General features: G+C 36.9%; 4 protein-coding genes across 7 annotated transcripts; 2 read left to right on the top strand and 2 right to left on the bottom strand.

The window, feature by feature from the left end:
• Window positions 1-643: 643 nt before the first annotated feature.
• LOC130823859 (protein DEHYDRATION-INDUCED 19 homolog 4-like) lies at window positions 644-1,747 on the top strand (the record flags this gene model as incomplete). Its single annotated transcript, XM_057688671.1, is given in 1 exon segment — window positions 644-1,747. A coding segment is annotated over 1 exon segment (111 nt), but the record flags the coding sequence as incomplete, so codon positions are not given.
• A 5,485-nt stretch (window positions 1,748-7,232) lies between these two features.
• Window positions 7,233-10,589, bottom strand: LOC130823858 (uncharacterized). 4 transcript variants are annotated; one of them, XM_057688669.1, is made up of 5 exons: window positions 9,919-10,589; window positions 8,597-9,512; window positions 8,422-8,485; window positions 7,928-8,334; window positions 7,233-7,849 (listed from the first exon to the last, which is right to left on the bottom strand). In XM_057688669.1, the coding sequence occupies exons 4-5, from the start codon at window positions 8,024-8,026 to the stop codon at window positions 7,439-7,441; spliced, it is 510 nt and encodes a 169-aa protein (XP_057544652.1). In that variant the 5' UTR covers window positions 8,027-8,334; window positions 8,422-8,485; window positions 8,597-9,512; window positions 9,919-10,589; the 3' UTR covers window positions 7,233-7,438. The 4 variants fall into 4 exon arrangements, with proteins under 4 accessions (XP_057544652.1, XP_057544651.1, XP_057544650.1 ...); XM_057688668.1 differs by having other exon boundaries at window positions 8,422-8,452; XM_057688667.1 differs by having other exon boundaries at window positions 8,422-9,512.
• Window positions 10,590-10,878: 289 nt separating this feature from the next.
• On the top strand, window positions 10,879-14,099 carry LOC130823487 (PKS-NRPS hybrid synthetase cheA-like). Its single transcript, XM_057688104.1, has 5 exons — window positions 10,879-10,941; window positions 11,318-12,269; window positions 12,352-13,416; window positions 13,496-13,974; window positions 14,082-14,099. The coding sequence occupies exons 1-5, from the start codon at window positions 10,909-10,911 to the stop codon at window positions 14,097-14,099; spliced, it is 2,547 nt and encodes an 848-aa protein (XP_057544087.1). The 5' UTR covers window positions 10,879-10,908.
• Window positions 14,100-14,152: 53 nt separating this feature from the next.
• On the bottom strand, window positions 14,153-17,278 carry LOC130823857 (protein MAIN-LIKE 1-like). Its single transcript, XM_057688666.1, has 4 exons — window positions 16,962-17,278; window positions 15,010-16,383; window positions 14,503-14,922; window positions 14,153-14,426 (listed from the first exon to the last, which is right to left on the bottom strand). Exons 2-4 carry the CDS (start codon window positions 16,378-16,380, stop codon window positions 14,268-14,270), a joined length of 1,950 nt encoding a protein of 649 aa, XP_057544649.1. The 5' UTR covers window positions 16,381-16,383; window positions 16,962-17,278; the 3' UTR covers window positions 14,153-14,267.
• Between the last annotated feature and the right edge of the window lie 1,751 nt (window positions 17,279-19,029).

Here is a 19,029-nt window from a genome sequence, read left to right as displayed (position 1 = left end):
TAACTTAATAAGTTGCCATCCTGGTTGATCTCCTTCTCCCTTTTCTGAGAATGTTGTCTCGATCTTGATTCTATTCCTACTAATTGAACTGATCGCTTAAAATCATGTCTTCCCCAATGTTGCAATACTTCGTCATGTGAGATTCTGATGACACATTGATACTTACTAAAATACTTGGATGCTAATATGCCCTATGTTTCTCGGCTAAGGTCATTAAGATAGGTTGGGAAAATGGCAGATTTGTATGATTTGAATCATCCAATCATAACTCCTTATGGTGTTTTGAATGTTAGAGCCTCTAAGGTATGCCGGCATGCAGCCTACCATACAAGTATACAGTGTAAACGGAGTTTTTTAGCCATACTATTTCCGTATGAGCCATGAGGCCGTTTCAATTAGAATCTTGAATCTGGTTTGAATTGATTGATAGTCTGATAACTGATGATCCTTTTGATTTCATTTATTAGACGATGGAAGACTGCTAAATGGTATGAATATTCTTACATTTGCTTGTCTACTGAAGAAAACGTCCCATTTCTTTTGGAAAGCCTAAAACGCTAGAGTAGAAACCAAGTACCGACGTCCGACTACTGTATTGTCCATCTTTCTTTGTTAACATCAATCTCTCTTTCTTCCGTGTTGCAGTTTTGATTCTTCATTAAGTAATGAAGAAAGGGAGAAAAGAATACATCAGGCAGTTGGCAGAGCTCATTTTGTACAAGATCTGCTTCTCTGTAACCTTTTGGACGATTAGTGAAGCAATTTGTTACAAAAATAAAGGTAACTGAGTTTTCTAGTTTCCGAATGAGGGTATATTTGAGAGCGGTCAATTGTATGATTCCATGTGATGGCTACTAGAATCCACATGCAACGAGATTAAATTTTCAATGTGTGTACATCATATATCCCTTCACGAAACATACAAACGAAAAAAAAAAGAGAAATCTTGGCTACATTTTGAAGAAACGAAAGTCTTCATGGCAATAGTTTTTGCCATTTGCAATTTGGTTTTATTTCTGCCTTGGGTGGTTTGTGGGCAATAGGCAACAGCACAGAGGAAGGCTGGTAGTATGTTGTATGTAGTTGTAAAGTTGAAAGGTAAAAACAGTCTTCCAAGAACAAATTGAGGATATGCCTACATACTTTTTCCCTCTTTGTTTTAAAGAAGGAAAAAGTGGAACACCTTTGATTGTATGACTATTACTACTTAATTGACTTGTTCTTTATTGTAACTAAGTTGACAAAGATTTCTTTTAACATACAACCTTCAAGCATGTTATCATTTACCTCTTCCAGCCCCTCTTGTATGACGCCGTCTTACCGTGACATGAGTTTATACAAAAGGTCCATTATGCTAAAAAAATTTTATTATACTATTTAACTCAAATATGAGGCACATGTCGCGGTAAGATGGTCTCATATAAGAATTTGTAAAAGTAAATAACAGTTAAATCTTTCTTAACAATAAGATCACAAACTTCTATATAAGTTATATTTTGTGTGTTTCCCTAACCAAGGGAGTAGTTATGTTTCATATGTTCTCCCACTCCCAACCAAGGGAGTAATATGTCTCCTCCATTCTCTGAAAATTTGAAATACTTAAGCTAAAAAAAAAATTAATTAAATAAACTAAGAATTAAAAAATTTTCAAAAATAAGCGTGAAAATATCAAACATATGGGTTGGTGCTGTTCGCAGTTACTAACTGCGAACAACAAATAAGACAAATTATCTGTTCGCAGTTACTAACTGCAAACAGCTATTTTGTCTTATTTGCTGTTCGCAGTTACTAACTGCGAATAGATGATTATTTTTTTTGTCCTTTATTTTCATGTTGTTATTTGTTGTATTTGCACTAGAGACATTAGAATAAGTAATTACAAGTCAATGTATGTTTAAGGCGACATGATTCATCGCCTAAACTCCGATCATTCATATGTCAAAGGTTGGAGGCTATGATAAAGTAATTAAACATACATATACAATAAAATATATACAAATGTTTGAAATATACAACTCAATAAAAATATATATATGTACACAGTCGATCCAAATACACAAAAGTTAAACGTTAACGCTCACGACCCTCATCTACCCTATCCAACTGAGTTGGTCTCATACGCCTCCTACGGTAGTAAGAGGCGTTTGGGTGTCGCTCTAGTAGTGGAGGGGACTGGTACCTTGATGGCTGTGATGGTCCAGCCTGCGAGGTCCCCGCAACGTCAACGGAGTATGAATGGTACATCTCCTTCAAATGGTAGTCATAAGCAGGAGATGAGACGTGCGTATGGGCGGTAGTCGGTAAAGACTTTGCAGCGACTTCCGGTATGAAGTGCTGGAACTGCGAGCCGACGAGCATGCCATGTGCAATCTCCCTCACCGGCTCTTCGTGGCTGTACCGCATCACGTCTGCCGCACCTTGTGCCTGCAATTAATATTTAGTTAATGTAACATTATATTATTTAATCGGCAACTTAATCATATAAATGCAAATGAAGACTTACAAATTGGGTCATCGTAGGCGCAACAGGTGCGTAATGTGCTGCTGCGAAGATGGCATGTGGTGTCATCCATCGGCGCGTGATGGAAAGGAACCACGGCATGTAGTCTGGTGTAGTAGGTGCGCCATGAACATCGATCGGCACACCTTGTTCTAGCAGCTCAATTCTACCATCCCAACGAGCGATGTGACGCCAGTTGATCTCCATCCAGTTTGCCCCAGTTTGGTTCGAGGTCTTTGTTCTGTACTCCACATTTCTGCGAATATAATACACTCTGATAGCTTCCAACAACGATTCCTTGCAATCAAACATCATATCCTTCTCAAACTCTCCCTCTTCGGTGTATGTGGTATCACAATCCCAAGTCCTCCATGAGTTCTCATACTCGTTTAAAGGTGGACAGAGGGCATAAGGTGTAAGAGGAATGATTGTAGGAATGTTGTCTAGGGTCATGTCGTTTGCTAGTGCATCCTCATCGACATCCACATCGTCCTCAGAAGGATCGTCAATGAGCTCATTACTCTCATTTCCATCATCCCAAGGTCCCATCTCAGCAGTTTCTCCTAAGTTAACCATTGAATCAATTGGAACTTGATTCGTAGGGGTTTGAGATAAAGTACAAGATGCGAAAGAAACGACAGGACTTACAGTTTCCTGAGCTAATATAGGCATAGGGGTAGAAGTAGGATTAAAAGCAATTACATTCTCTAATGGTACTTCTTCTACGTATAACTCCAAAGAGGGAATTTGGGTGGACTTTAAATGCTCCCACATAGCATCTATAGCCTCATCATCCTCAATAGGAAAGGCAAGTAATTCTCCACTCATGTCATATTTAAAGCTTATATTTACGGTACTTCTAGTAGGGTCCAAACCAATCTTAGAACATATAAAACGTTTAAAGTGGTAAAATTTATGTTCGATTTGCAAGCAAACAACTTACGTCTTCCCCCAACATAATGAACTTTGCCACTATTTTCTCGAATACAACCATTCCAAAAATATACTATAGTCACGCGAAATGATGTCATTTTCTACAGTAATACAAAGAAAATCAACATCAACATCAACTCATGGCCATACAAGTACATTACATTCATTTGATTATAATCTTTTTTGATCTAAATATTATTAAATTCCAAAATATAACTAAGCTCATACATATATAATACACATAAAATCCAAATAATAAATTAATTCATAAATAATATTTCTAATACCAACATCAACATCAACATTTCTAATAATATTATCAACATTGAATTCCACTAATTCACAAACATTAATTCATAAAACAACATAAAGCTATAAAAACAATTAAAAATTACCTTCAATACTTATGGATGATTAAGAATAGTCTTGATTTAACAACTAGTAACCTACATTTGAAATAATAAACAAATTTGGTTAAAACCCTAAAAAACTACATATACACCAAAAAAAACAAAAAATAATTTACCTTTGAGCAAGCTAGAGTATCCCACACTAATTTTGAAGTGTCAAATCGCAAGAGGAATGCAAGAATTGATGGATTGAATCAATGGTTTTAGAGAGAGAATGTCGAATGAAGTTAGGGTTTTGAGAAATTAGGTAAAATGCGAAAAAAAGAAACTGACATGTGTATTTGTGGAGCAGGACTGTTCGCAGTTAGTAACTGCGAACAACAAATAAGACAAATTAGTTGTTCGCAGTTACTAACTGTGAACAACTATTTTGTCTTATTTGCTGTTCGCAGTTAGTAACTGCGAACAATACCAAACTATAGGTTTGGGATTTTCACGCTTATTTTTGAAAATTTTTAAAAATTTAGTTTATTTAATTAATTTTTTTTTTAGCTTAGGTATTTCAAATTTTCATATTCTCTCAACCAATACTATAATGCCCCATAATTGGTTGAAGCAGGTCAAGTTTATATGATCCATCACTCACTTCAATTATACACATGATATTAAACCTAGTCAAGTTATAGAATCAAATGATCAGCTTAGGATAGAAGAAACAGGTCAAGTTTATATGATCCATCACTCACTTCAATTATACACATGATATTAAACCTAGTCAAGTTATAGAATCAAATGATCAGTTTAGGATAGAAGAAACAAATGAATAATACTCCCTCTGTTCCTTAAATAAATTTTCATTTGTTATTTTGGTTGTATTAGTTGTTGTTCCTAAATAAATGATTTTATTTATGTCATAAATTTTAGACAAAAATATTATTGTTCATCTTCATTTTAATACTTTATCAAAATATTTTTCTTATTAGTTGTGATCCCTATAATTTTTTTCACTAACTTTCTTTTAATATTTCTTTAATTTTTATGGTCCTCGCTTTTCCTCCTATAGATTTATTATTCAATAAAAAATATCTACTATTTAAGATTTTATTTTTCTTAATTTTTATGAATATTTTTTATGAGAACTTGATTGAGAAACAAATAGAGTATTACTTTATTACAATGCATGTGAAATTGCAAACTCAAAACCTAAGTATTGATCTAAGCATTTATTTAGCTTTAAATAGTGATTGTTGTAACGATATTATATCACTACCTATTTATGTCCATGTAGTGAGGTCAGCCACGTAACGGTACACGTGGATAGTCAAAACATGTGTTAAAGAAGTGTTTTCGTAGGGGCGGCTATATTCATTTCCCTTTCATTTTATTGTTGTTTTTGGTTTCTTTTATGGGGTTCACACTCAGCTTATGTCCTCTTCTACCTTCTCGATTCATTCTCCACTTGGTGGAGCCTTTAAATATTAAGCATCCACCACCCCATTCACACGTGTCAACTACTATCAGTCTATCACCTTCCTTAACAACTTCCATCACAATTATGGATACTCATATACAATGGCGAATATAATTAGACCCTAAATAATTAAAGAAGTTAAAATTATTAATTAAAGTCCAAAAGAAAATTAAGGTACTTTCATCATTATGTTTAAAAGCTATACACCCTTTTAAAGTGTTCCATTTTTTTAACGGATTACTTCCATTTAGTTAGTAGTACTAAATGGTGGTAATGAGAAATATTTACAGTATAAAATTTCATCAAAAGTTTCATGTCATTCCCATGGTAATAAAACTTTGATCGCATAAAAGTCTTTTTTTAATAAATTTTCATTACCACCTACTACCACCTCTCCCAATGATAATGCATTAGAATGAATTTTATGAAGAAAATGAGATGATTGAAGTTGGACAAGCATGGCCATCAAGGTGGCCAAGAGTAGAGGTGTTCATTCAGGTGATCGGGTCAGTTTTGGACGGGTGTCATTCGATTCGATTGAATTTCGGATCGGTTATTTATTGGATGCGTGTTACAGCGGGTCACATTCGGGTCGGGTCGGTTAGTCACGGTTTGGTTGAAGATCAGTTATTTGAGCTATCAGGTTTGCATTCGGTTGGTGTCGGTTGAAGTTCAAGTCGAGTGTCAGGTCTTGGGTTGTTATCGGTTAACAATTGGTTCGGTTTTATCGGGTACGGATCAGATCCGGGTATTTTTTCAAGTAGAATTCGGCTACAAGTTACTAATTACTATCGATCGAGTCAATGTCACATTAAGTAGCTAGTCATTTTTTAGTTCATGACAATATTCTCTTTACTTAAAGGAAATAGTTAAAATGCAAATCATTTAGTAATTATTATTTTGTTACTTTTACTTGTTTGACTGTAAATTAAAATTAAAGCTCTATCATTTTTCATCCGATTTGATTAAAAATAGTTTATTAGACATTAATAATTGATTATTAACTCTAAATATATCAAACCATGTATTTTTAAAATTTAATTTATGAAAGTATCTATCGCTTTATTAGATTAACTAATAAGATGATTGAATATGAATTGATCATGCTTCTATGTTAGAAATTGGTTCAGGTTTACAGCAGTTCGATTAAAAATTAGTTCGGGTTAAGTTGGTTATAGCCGGGTTGAGTTTGGTTTCGAGCATGATACGGGTCGGATATGACTCGATTCGGTCACTATTAGGTTCGGGTAATCTCGGTTAACGGTTACATGTTGGTTATAAAAATCGGTCGCAGTTCGGGTTTAGTTTCCCATTTTCGGTTGTCAATCGTTTCAAGTGCAACTTCGGTTCGAATAATGTGGGTTCGATAAATCTAAAAAAGATACGCATTTTCGAGTAGGATTTCTGGGTCGGTCACATTTAAACAACTCTAGCCAAGAGATTATTCAACCAAAATTACACTATTTTTCATTCCCAAAACCACCTACCAAATGGGCCCGTAAATGTCTCCTTTCTATTTTAAATACTCCTATGATAACTAATAATTTACCGTTACTAAACTTAATTTTTTTCATTCCTTTACACTTAGTAACCTCATTTTACCCCTATTAAAATTAAAAAATACTACAATTTTTTTTCGAATCTTTTCCCATAATATTGCTAAAAAAAAATAATTTCCATTTTGCATTATGTGGAAAAGTATTTCCCACAATACCGTCCACGAGGAAATTTTTTTTTTTTTATTTTTCAGACAAAACCGCCACTTGAGATGGCGGTTTGCCTTAAGCACTAAACTGCCACATGAAGTGGCAGTTTGGTCAAGGCAAATATCCCTGGTAAACCGCCACTTCATGTGGCGATTTGCTTGTAGCCTATAATTTTTTTTTTCATTTCCCCTAAATAGTGAACGCAACCTGCATTAAACTAGTTCAATACCATCTATTCCATAATAATCAATTACTAACCAGCTTGATTTGAAAAAATTAATTATGAAAATAATGTGAAGATATATTACAATCATGGAATGTCTTACAAGAAGTTCAAATCAAATAAGAAAATACAAAGTTTGTTAAACTACAACCCCCGGCCCCTTTTGTTTTGCGCACCGGTGGATGATGATGGTGTGAACTCGTCAACCTCCGCAATGACATTAAGAGCAGGAGCTCGTCGTTGACTAGCACGCTGCTATGTGACGATCCTTTGCGGAGGCGATGGATGTGGAGGAGGAGTGGTGATGGAAGCTGAAGGAACGAATGGCGACATAGTACCGGATGTCGATGGCGATCTGGAAGACCGACCTCGAGTAGATGAACGCTGGCGACCTCTTGTGGACCGAGAACTGGATCCTCCGGAAGAGCTACCTCGGTGGGCTAAACTCCGTGGAGAAGAAGTGTGGAATGTGTCATCTACCTCGCCAATGACGGGTGGAGTCGGTATGAGGTACTTATAACCCGCCTGACTCAATGCATCGGTCAACGACGCGTTAATGGAGCCTAGGGTCTGAGAACATAGCCGATACCCCACATCAACTGGCGATGTAGCGGCACCTTGAATCGTGTCATTGCATTTTATGAGCACCAATCGGATGCGCTCAGCCTGTTTGTTATCATTATATTGTTAAAAGATTCACTTAAAACTATTACTATATGCTATGAGTGTTGAAAGAAGACGTACCAGTAACGTAGATATCGGATAGTAATGTGATCCTGGCTGCGCAAATGTGGTGTTCGTTAGGCGTAATATGGAGATACGCCTGTACCAACTCATGTACATAGCAGAGCAATGACCTGTGAAGTTATCTCCTCGAACCAATCTAGATGCTCAGTCATTCCACGCATCTACATGCGATCTATGTCGTATGAGGTAGTTCTTGACCCCAGTCCTCCGATCGATCGCATGTAGTTGAGGTTGGGTGTCACAGGCTTGCGGAATAACCTGCTCCAAACCAAATTGACGAATGACACGATCTGGGAGATGTAGCTCGACGATGTCAAAGCAAATAAGTGACAACGCGATCTCCAAATCTCGTGGCCCGATGTACATACGTGCGGTAGAGCGTCCATCTTAGTCGCTGTGTAAGGCTGCCATGTCATTTGTAATAGAAATCAATATGCTCAGTAATATATACAATTTATTCATAACTAATACAAATAGTAAATGTTAATAACCTGCTTGTCCCGTTGTCGATCAAGTGCGTCTCTGTAGTAGACGAGAGTATGTGGGGAGTGAGATCTCAAAAGACATACGCGAAGCCAGTTGCAAATAAATAAACATTGTTTAACATTTTCAAGTATCATAAAATAGTGAAATTATGAATTTGAATAGTGAATTGAGTGTTGCTACCTTACTGCTAAAGGATTCATCCCGCGACGATGTTGTGAACCTAACACCGGTTCAAAATCATCCGCGTCATCTTCCTGATCATGTTGCCCATCGTGTCGAATCGTCCGAATAATGGGCCTTCCTATATGAATATGCTCCCATGACCATATATGTAACAACATCAAGCAGCCACCAATGTCCTTGGCACCCTTACGAGATGCTCAACATAAGTTAGGATATAGATACGCTAGGGTAGCACTTCCCCAACTGTACTCATCTACGCGCTCCAAGTCTCCCAGTAGAGGGAGATTAATCAACTGCACCGAGTCACCGCTCTTGTCTGGAAACAAGATGCATCCAAACAGGTACAAGATGTACGCTCGCGCATGTCTATCAACCGTAACATCATCCGCGTCATCTTCTAGCGCGCTAAAATGCTTCCGGAGCCAAGTCAACTTCAATGACGATCCAACGATGATCTTTGGCTGTGTGGGGTCTTGAGGGTTTTCAGGCCAAACCCCTAGTAGCTCATGAACTAATGCTGGCCAATTTCCCTCTCCATCACCTATCACTGCTTGTCCTTCAATGGGCAGTCCTATTATAACTGCCACATCTTGCAACGTGATCGTTGCCTCGCCAACTGTGAGGTGGAAGGTATGAGTCTCCTGCCTCCACCTCTCCACCAATGCAGTGATAAGAGCTCGATCGAGCTCTAAGCCCCCGCCCAACTTCTTATGTTTTTGACTGACATGTTTTTGAACTTCTTATGCACGTTCGAAGCTAGATGACGTTTACAAAACCGATGTAACGCAAATGGCTCTTCCCAACCTTTTCCAACTCTATTCATTGCATGCAAAATTCCATTATACACAACATCAGATCCAGTATAACTTACTGCCCCACCCCAATACACTATAACGGGATAATGATCCATATTCTGCAAACACAAACATGTTTTTCATGTGATTTCACATACACTTTATTGTTGATTATGAGTAAAGGAAGTGTAAATGTGAATACAAGAATTTCTCATATTAAGGTATTAGAACACTTATTAGAACTTTCAATTTAAATATAAAGCTAAAAATACCATGAATATATACTAAAACCATTGAACTAACCCAACAAAGTAATAAACTTTCATTGAAGCATTTCATCAAACACTTTATATGCATACAAACCAAATCATAAAATTCAACTACAAATGTGTAAAATATAAGCTTAAATCATGAAATCAAGAGAATGTAACAAACAATCAATGTATTTATAACTTCAAATGACAACAATAATGAACAAAAATATTCAATTTGCAAATTGAAATAAATTAGGGTTTATATTAATACCTTAAATGATGATGAAAATGAACAAGTAAAGAAGGAGAAGATGAGAATGTAGTTAATTAATTTAGTTGAATGAAAGGAATTGTGAATATGAAGTAAATGAGGATTGAAAAAATTTTTTTTTAAACAAGAACCGGTAGCAGCTTGAGAATGAGGCAAATGAAATGAAGTGAAGAACTAAAAACAGAAACTGGCATTTTGTACAGCCATAATTGTGGCAGTTTTCTTCATATAATTTTTTTTTTAAATGAAATTCAACTAAACCGCCATTTCATCTAACGGTTTAGTTTAGATTCCTAAACAAAACCGCCATTTCATGTGGCGGTTATATTAAAAAAAAATTTAACTCATCCTACGTGGACAGTATTGTGGGAAATTATTTCTCATTAATCCTAAAGTGGGAATTATTTTTTTTTTGGGGGGGGGGGAATATTAAGGGAAAAGATTATTTTTTTTCACAAATAAACGTAATTGACCATCTAAAAATGGTGAAAAGTCAAATAAGACACATTGGATGTACAGGAGGAAGTAATATATTTTGTTGTAAAAATTAAATTTATAAACATAACTATATAATTATAAGGTTGAGCCTTTTAGACCCAAAAAAAACATAATGTGCGTTGTAAGGGAAAAAGCAAAAAATTAGCAATAAAGAGATGTCTCTGAAGAGACGAATTTACATATGGGAATTATTATTTGTCGCCACCTGTTTCATTTTATCGCCACCCCCCCTTCTAACAAAATTACCATATTACCCCTAGATTTAAAAAAATTACAAAAATGCCACTTAAGTTAAAAAATGTTTAAGAAATGTAAATGGCACTTAATAACATTGTTATCGCTTAATGACATTATTATCGGAATTATATATATATTGAATTTTCAGAGGCTTTATGGTAGTATATTCGAATTCAAACACGATACCTTCTCTCTAAAAACTCTCTAGAAACAATACGTAAAGTTAAACAAGCTAGTACTCTAGATCGAACATCAATGGCATACCAAGACGTGCATGATAACGATCCGGTAAGTAATTAATCGGTTCGATTTTTGCAAAAAAAAAAAAAAAAAATAGGAACGTAGTCGCACAAACCAGTCGCACAAAACGTGCGACTGGCAGTCGCACGTTTTGTGCGACTGGTTCGTGCGACTGCTTCAAATTTTTTTTTTTTTTTTTTTTTTTTTTTTTTTTTTTATTTGACATTTTGTGCGACTTCTATTTATTTTTTTTTTTAACTTCGAATTATAAAATTTATTTTGTTTAATTAAATTAATTTATTTTAATCTATTGTTGTGCTATAATAATGGTATTTTATTATAATTATTTTGTAGAAATAATTATTTTTTAAGTTAATATTATTTTGATATATTATGATAATGTTATTATAATTATTATTTGCAGGACTTTGAAAATTTAGGAGATAATATAGATTATTCTGATAGATTTGTTACCGATAGAGAATTTGATTCTGTAGATGATTTACATACTTGGGCTAATGAGATAGCACTAACAATTGGATTTCAATTTACACGTGCTTCATATAAAAAAAAAGAAGGGCGTTCTAGAGTGAGTCTGTACTTAAGATGTCACCGTTACGATAAAAGAAGTGTTGATTTGCATAACTTAGACAATGCTCCCCGACCAGGTTCCAAAAGTAGGGGTTGTGGGTGTAAATTTATGATTTTAGGAACTAGTCGTAACCCAAAGGAAAGACCTTGGACGGTTAGAGTGTTTCCTGGTGAAAAAGGAATACATAACCATCCGTTCTTCATGTACGTAGATGGTCAAATAAGAGTAAATAGGATGACTGTGGATATCAGGCAGCACATACGAGATCTAAGTGCAACTGGCATGCAACCAGCATTTATAATGTCTTCAATTAGAAGAAATTTTCCTCGTTTTTATGCTAGTATGAATCAAATTTACAATGAGAGACAGTCAATGAGGAGAGAAGAGATGGATGGTAGGACTCCTCTTCAACACTGTTTGTATATGGCCACGGAGCATAATTATGTAGTTTGGAGGGACTTGGATAGTGAGGATCAGTTGACTAGATTATTGATTGCGAATCCAACTTCTATCCAGATGCTACGTTCGTGGCCCCATGTTGTGTTGATAGACACAACGTACAAAACGAATAAGCAAAAGTGGCCCCTTTGCGAAATCATTGGAATGACGCCAACGAATCATAATTTCTTGGTTGCATTATGTTTGATGCGAGATGAGGCGGCTGTGTCTTATTCTTGGGTGTTGGAGAGGTTGAGGGATATTTACGGGACAGTGCAAACGCCGGATGTAATCGTAACGGATCGGGATGAAGGTTTGTCTGCAGCTATTCATGCTGTCTTTCCAGGTAAACATGTTTTAATTATTAATTATCGTCGATCTATGTATTATATATTTCTGAATTAATTTTAAATTTATGTTTAATGCAGATGTACGACATCTATTATGCGTATGGCATATTGGCAATGACGTGGAGAACATGGTCGATAAATTGTGTGGCGGCAAGAAAAATCAACAGGGCCAGTTATTCAGGCAAACAAAATGGAACCCCTTGGTTAACAGTATGACGATCGCCGATTTTGAAAACAGATGGGAAGGGATTGTGTCCACTTGGTCGACTAGGAACCGGAGAGTCGTGCAATATTTGGCAGGAACATGGATTCCTCACAAAGAGAAATATGTGCGTGCGTGGACGAATGATTGTTTGCACTTGGGTAACCAGACTACCAGTCGAGTTGAAAGTCAACACTCTTCCTTCAAGTACTACTTGGGTAGCGGTAATAGCTCATTCGATACGCTGTTTAAAAGGGCGCACGCACAAATTATGAATCAACAATCAAAAATAAGACAAGCTCTTGAGGAATCTAAGAATTCCATTTCAAGAACGTCGCGACTAAATTTTCTACGACCGTTGTATCGTCATGTTTCTATATTTGCCTTGGAACTATTGATGATGGAGCACAACCGGATGCTAACCCTGGGCAGTTGTCTTTTAGAAAAATGCGGTTGTGTCATTCAAAAAACCCACGGATTACCATGCGCGTGTTACTGTTACTTGTCTATCAGGTCTAATGGTGCTCTGTACTTGGACGATATACATCCGTTTTGGAAAACGTTAAAGTATTTAGATGCAGAAGAAGACGCGAACGAAGAAGTACGGCACGCAAACGCCGATGATAAAGAGTACTTTCAATCGTTGGTGGATGAAGTTTTAAAATCCGACCCCTCAGTACTACGATGCGTCTCTCAGGTACTTGAACATGAGCTGCACCCCGATGGTCACGACATACCTGAGCCCGAAGCAAGTCCACCGAGGAAAGGAAGACCAATGACAAGCAGAACCTTGAGGAGAAACAAAAGTGCGTTTGAGTACAGTAGATCGTCCTCAAGGGGTCGCGGATCAAGATCATCATCACGCGGGAGATCCAGTGGTAGATCAAGCAGCCGGTCGCATCAATCGTCAGTTGGAATTAACTTCAGTTTCAACTTATCAGGTACTCTTATTTCTTTTCATTTAATATATTATATGTTTTATATCAATATTGGCGTAATGATATATTGTTACTTATTCAGATGGTGCAGCAGGTCGTGATTTTTCACTTTTTCCGTGGCCAGATCACATTCCATTTATTCTTCCGCCATATCTGTTTGATTGGATTGATGTTATAGGTGACGGTAATTGTGGATTTAGAGCTATTGCCGCCACAGAGTTAGGGGGTGAGGAAGCATGGCCTCTGTTACGACGTGCAATGAGTTTGGAAATGGAAACGCATAGAGAACAATATGCACGCTTATATTTATCAGCAGATTCGGTGGAGGAAGCTATATTCAGAGTTGGTGCCCACAATAAAGGACCTGCTCCGTACGATCACTGGTTGGAAGCGACAACACTGTATTCTGCAGCAACATTTTTAAACATAGCAATTGCGTATTATGGCTCTGCGGATGGTCATCCAATGTACAATTGTTTAGTGCTTCCTTTAAGAAGAACAGGGGGAATGCATGGCGTAAATAAACTTATACATATTCTTTGGGTAAACGGGAATCATTATGTTCAGCTTTTAATGAACGATGATTCATCTCCAGTGCCGCCAGTCCAACAAAATTGGAGAGCAGCTAACAATTCATGTGCAGATTTAGAAAAACAATATCGTAATAGGATATCACTTTGGAGTAGAATGTGCAACATACAACGACAACAGCATAATAACACCGCTGGAGACGCGGTGAATTTAGATTCTCCATAGTGTTTATATATAATTCAATTGTTCAAACGATTAAAAAGTTGTTCATACATAAAGATTAAATACAACAATTGTTCATGCATTACAAAACAGGTAAATGTCTATAAGGGGCTGCGCCCTCTACACTCTTGCCATTCGGAAAACAACTCTCTAAGATCCTCTAAATACATATCAGCAGCATCTCTTTCCCGAGGCGTCATTTGAGCAATAGCTGGCATCCTGAGCAATGGTGCAAGTCGAGTTGGAAATTCAGCAGCAAACTGTAAAACCAGACAATTGCAAAGTCAATACATGTTATGAAACATAAAAATAAAATATATAATTAGGAATACTAACATATTCGACTCTGTTATCAGCAGCACCAAACGCAGCAGCAGGTCCTTCACCTGGGATAAGAAAACAGTGGGAAGACACTCTAAACCAGTCCACGTAATCCGGGGCAGCCTCTGATGGAACCGATGCGCGACGCTGTGCCTGCTCCACTACGCGGGCACAGTAAGGGAACCTACTCCACATCTCCGTAAACATACAGGAAGAAGCGAATGTAACTGAGTAGGAGCCCTGTGCTGGTCGCAGAGCTTGGGTAGGTCTCAGCGGAGCCGGGGGAATCTCCTGTGCAAAACCGAGCTGCCTCACTGTCCTCTCAGGCAAATAGACCTCCACGATATCGAAACAGGTGATACCACCGATATACGAGGTACGTGGGTGCTCGTTCAATAAAGACCTATCATAAGTCAAGTACGGAGTCCACTCCACCTGCTCACAATGAATATAATACATAATCAACATAACATCTCTGCCCTTGACAAGTTAAACAATTAAGTTTGAAGTCATGTACAAAACCTGTGCCTCTGTCATGGCATCCAGTATGCTCCTACAGTCTATCAGTCTGCTCAGCTCGCGGATTGGCTTCGGCGGGGACCACATCTCTGCCCTTGTCTTGTTCGGCATGTCAGCTTGACGCGGATGGGGGCGGAAGGCTGGGAAGTACTCGTAAATCCATGTCTGCAACAGTGTCAGGCAACCAGCAATAGTCTTGCACCCAGTCCTTGTCGCCATACCCAGTTGGCGATACATGTGAGCAAGCGTCACTGCACCCCAAGCAATATCAGCCTCATCAGCGGTAACAGTAACAACAGGGTGAGGACGCATCCCGACTCTAGTCTTATCCACGAGCAACGTGGAACCTACTATAGCCATGTAGTAGGCGGTACGTTGAGTATCCATAGACTGAGAACGGTGGCATAGCTGCAACAGTGCACCAACATTAATGCTGCCGCTTGTGAAGTGCCCCTTCGCACGCAGCTCCGACAATGGCATACCAAAAAGGCCGGCCAGGCCAAGCTGCCATTCATTATCAGACGGTTGCACGGGAAGTGAACCGTCAATGCCAATTCCCAAGATGCGTTGCACGTCGTGCAACATTATGGTCATCTCCCCCCACGGCATGTGGAAGGTGTTCGTGTCAGGCTGCCACCTTTCCACAAATGCCGTAATGAGAGCACTGTCGATGTGCTGGTGCATTATATACGGCAGCCGACCAAGGGGAGTACCAGGTAACACTCTGTACAATTCATCAGACATGTCCTGAAGTCTAATGATTGAATCCAACGTTTTCTTCCGAGCACGACATTCCAAAATCGGAGGGGTGCGCTCCGATCCCTCAAATATAGCCTTTGCTACGTGCCCACCGTAGCTGGGTATTAAAGTAGTATCAACAGGGCCCCCGGGCTGGGCTGATGTGATTAACCAGTCCGTGTCCGCGGACTGCGATCGCCTCCTCCCCCGTGGAGCCGCATCCTCAGCCTGGCTTACTCCTGCCTGATCAGAAGTGCCACTCGAGCCCTGCCCTCTACTCTTGAACTTAACAGCATGGCCTCTTACGATCGTCCAATCAACAGGATGACATGCAGACTCATCCTGACCAAGAGACTCTTCCCGACTAAGAGACTCGTCGTAATCAGTATCATCGTCACCTGAGCCGACCGTATGACTATGTAGGCTACTTTGGCGCTCAAAGCGACTACGCACTTGCTCTAGGGTACTTGAACGTTGGGCCTGACTATGTATGGCCGCTTGTTCTTGCCTTGCTCGCCTTGCAGATCCCGTAACCCCCCTCTCATGGGGATCACCTCTCAGTAAAGTAGGCCTAGATCTATTGCCGCTTAATAAACCTCTAAAAAACCCTTTTCCTTTACCTTGATTTCCAGCCATTTACTAGAATTTTCATAATTTAAATTAAGACAACATTTTAAATTACTTAAAATCAAATAAATTAAAAACAAGCAACACGTAAAATATTTCACATTTACAAATAATTAAACAATTATTATATTCATAAATATTTAAACAACTCAAATTTAATAAATTAATTACACTAAACAAATTCATTACAATAAAAAAAAAAAAAATTAAAACCGGTCGCACGAACCGGTCGCACGAACCGGTCGCACAAAACGTGCGACTGTACAGTCGCACGTTTTGTGCGACCGGTTCGTGCGACCGGTTATATTTTTTTTTTTTTTTTTTCTTTTTCGAATACGTAAATCAATAACTACTTCTTACAACAACATTATCATAATACATATTATTACAACATTTACTAAATAACATTAACTAACAACGAACTCTTTCAAAAATTTAAAAAAAAATAAAAAAAAAAAAAAAAATTTTGGTTTCGGCCCAGTCGCACAAAACGTGCGACTGTACAGTCGCACGTTTTGTGCGACTGGGCCGAATCGAATTTTTTTTTTTTTTTTTTTTTTTTCCCTTCGATTCATTTAAAAAAAACTTACCTCGAATTTTTGTTGACGATTTCGATTCCAAAGTTTTAGCTCCGCTTAATTTTATGTGAAGAATTTGATTTTATGGAAGTGATGAAAGTGTTATTGAGTGGATTTGAAGTGTTTTTATATAAATTATAAGCTTAGTGGCATTTTCGTAATTTTTTAAGTTTCAGGGGTAAAATCGTAATTTCATTCAAGGGGGGGTGGCGATAAAATGAAATTGGTGGCGACAAATAAGAAATGGGTTTACATATTTCCAAGACATCTCTCCGAAAGGCCAAAAGAAAAAAGAAAATAGAAAAGAAAGTGTGGATATGATGAAGATATTGTGATGTTAAGTAGAGACTTGATTGGTATTTGAATTAAAATGGTGCGGCGTGGCGGCAGATAATTGCATAATCTTCAAAGTCAATGAAGACAAATAACACGCACATGAATTGACTACCACTTCTTTTACTCGTATACTTGCCCTTTAATTCTTAATCTTATAACTTCCGGCACATTATTATTCCTGCCGGCCTTACTTGTCAGCGTAAATTCTGCCTTATTTTTGTCCACTTCACATTCTATTCATTCTATCTGCCCATGCCCCTGGGTATCGCCTAGACCAACCACGTTTATCGTCACTTGCATTATACTCTTTATCAGCTTCTTATCTTTTTTTTTTCTAATTTTCTTCTTTTTAATTCTTTTTCTAAAATAGTGTTGCATACTTGTATTCTTTTATCGATTATGATCAACACATTTAATCTTTGTTCATGAGGTCGTATATGTGATAATCCTGACTTCTCAAAGACTAAACACAACTAATTAATAAGCATAAATCTCTACTTAGCTTGTGTTAAAGCCGAAAGGTTTAGTTTGATGATGATGAATAGTCCCCAAGATCACTGCAAGAACAACAAACATAACTTATTAATATTATTCAATTAACCCCACATCATCTGATTTCTAAGTCATTGCTTACATTATCCAATTCCATGGGCTAGCTTAAGATCACACCTTTAGCTTAGAAAGATAATTCATGTTTCTTTATGATTTGAATTCTTTTGTAAATAACTATTTCAGAATGTTTAATATACTAAATGCTACTACTATCAGTTAACCTTTTGAAATTCCTGACATCATATCAAAAGCGTACATATAAAAGGTTGATAAAATTAATTATCATCAAACTTATATTCCGAGTGGAATATATGTTGTTAGCAATTAGAAAAACATGTGTTAGCACTAAAAATTTTTTGATCTAAAAGGATCTATAAACAAAAAATAAATTGCATTCCTTGATGATATGTTATTAATTCAATATAAAGGTTATTAATTCAAATGTTGAAAATGACACCTCTATTTTACTCCACTTCTACAAGAACACCGAGTAAAAATATGTTAAGTCAAATCTAAAAAAGTTAAAAGAACATCAAATAAAATATTCTAGCAGGTTTAGGAGCGGGAGCAGGTCTAAGAGAGTGCAATACTCAATAAATCAATAAGAGTTTTTTTATCAATTTTCTTAAGTGCATCATCTTTTTCATTGTGTCATCACATTTTTTAATGACATTATGAAAATCTTCCAACTCGTTCTCCTTTTAAATATCTATACAACATTCTACAACACTGTACTCATTCTACAAATTAGGAGTACTAAAATTTTCACTTGAAAATTCTTCATTTCAATGCTTAGGAGGAATTCACTATGCAAATGACAAATTGATATAATTCCTAAACAAATTTTCGTCAATTTGAAAATTAAATGAAATCAAAACTGAAGTCAAGTCACGAAAAACATACAACTTGACGACTATTCATTTTTTGTTGTTCATTTAAACTTATTTTGTTGTTAGTAATTAGTTTGCTACTATTATTTTCTTATTTTCATGTTAAGTTATTTTATTATTTTGTTATGAATTAATTAGTGATTATTTATATAATTTATGCATCATTTTTATGAAAATTAATATTTAGTTATTTATGTTGTTATTTAATTACTCCTTAAATTATCAAGTAATATGAATGGTAGGAAAGAATTTTTTTAGTGGTATATTGTTTATCAAAATCTTTACACCAACATTTTTTAGAG

This window comes from Amaranthus tricolor, chromosome 9, assembly GCF_026212465.1.
Source record: "Amaranthus tricolor cultivar Red isolate AtriRed21 chromosome 9, ASM2621246v1, whole genome shotgun sequence".
Taxonomy (NCBI): domain Eukaryota; kingdom Viridiplantae; phylum Streptophyta; class Magnoliopsida; order Caryophyllales; family Amaranthaceae; genus Amaranthus; species Amaranthus tricolor.
Note: the sequence above shows the minus strand (reverse complement) of the source record. Positions and strands in the feature narration are given on the sequence as shown.

Excerpts from the sequence above, each read along its gene's own strand:
- LOC130823487 (XM_057688104.1), top strand. The coding sequence starts at position 10,909 with ATGGCATACCAAGACGTGCATGATAACGATCCG. Across the intron at positions 12,270-12,351 it reads TATTCATGCTGTCTTTCCAG|ATGTACGACATCTATTATGC; the intron begins GTAAACATGTTT and ends TGTTTAATGCAG. Across the intron at positions 13,417-13,495 it reads CTTCAGTTTCAACTTATCAG|ATGGTGCAGCAGGTCGTGAT; the intron begins GTACTCTTATTT and ends TTACTTATTCAG.
- LOC130823857 (XM_057688666.1), bottom strand. The coding sequence starts at position 16,380 with ATGGCTGGAAATCAAGGTAAAGGAAAAGGGTTTTTTAGAGGTTTATTA. Across the intron at positions 14,923-15,009 it reads ATGCCATGACAGAGGCACAG|GTGGAGTGGACTCCGTACTT; the intron begins GTTTTGTACATG and ends CATTGTGAGCAG. Across the intron at positions 14,427-14,502 it reads CTGATAACAGAGTCGAATAT|TTTGCTGCTGAATTTCCAAC; the intron begins GTTAGTATTCCT and ends CTGGTTTTACAG.
- LOC130823858 (XM_057688667.1), bottom strand. The coding sequence starts at position 8,026 with ATGTACATGAGTTGGTACAGGCGTATCTCCATATTACGCCTAACGAAC. Across the intron at positions 7,850-7,927 it reads ATCCGATATCTACGTTACTG|GCTGAGCGCATCCGATTGGT; the intron begins GTACGTCTTCTT and ends GATAACAAACAG.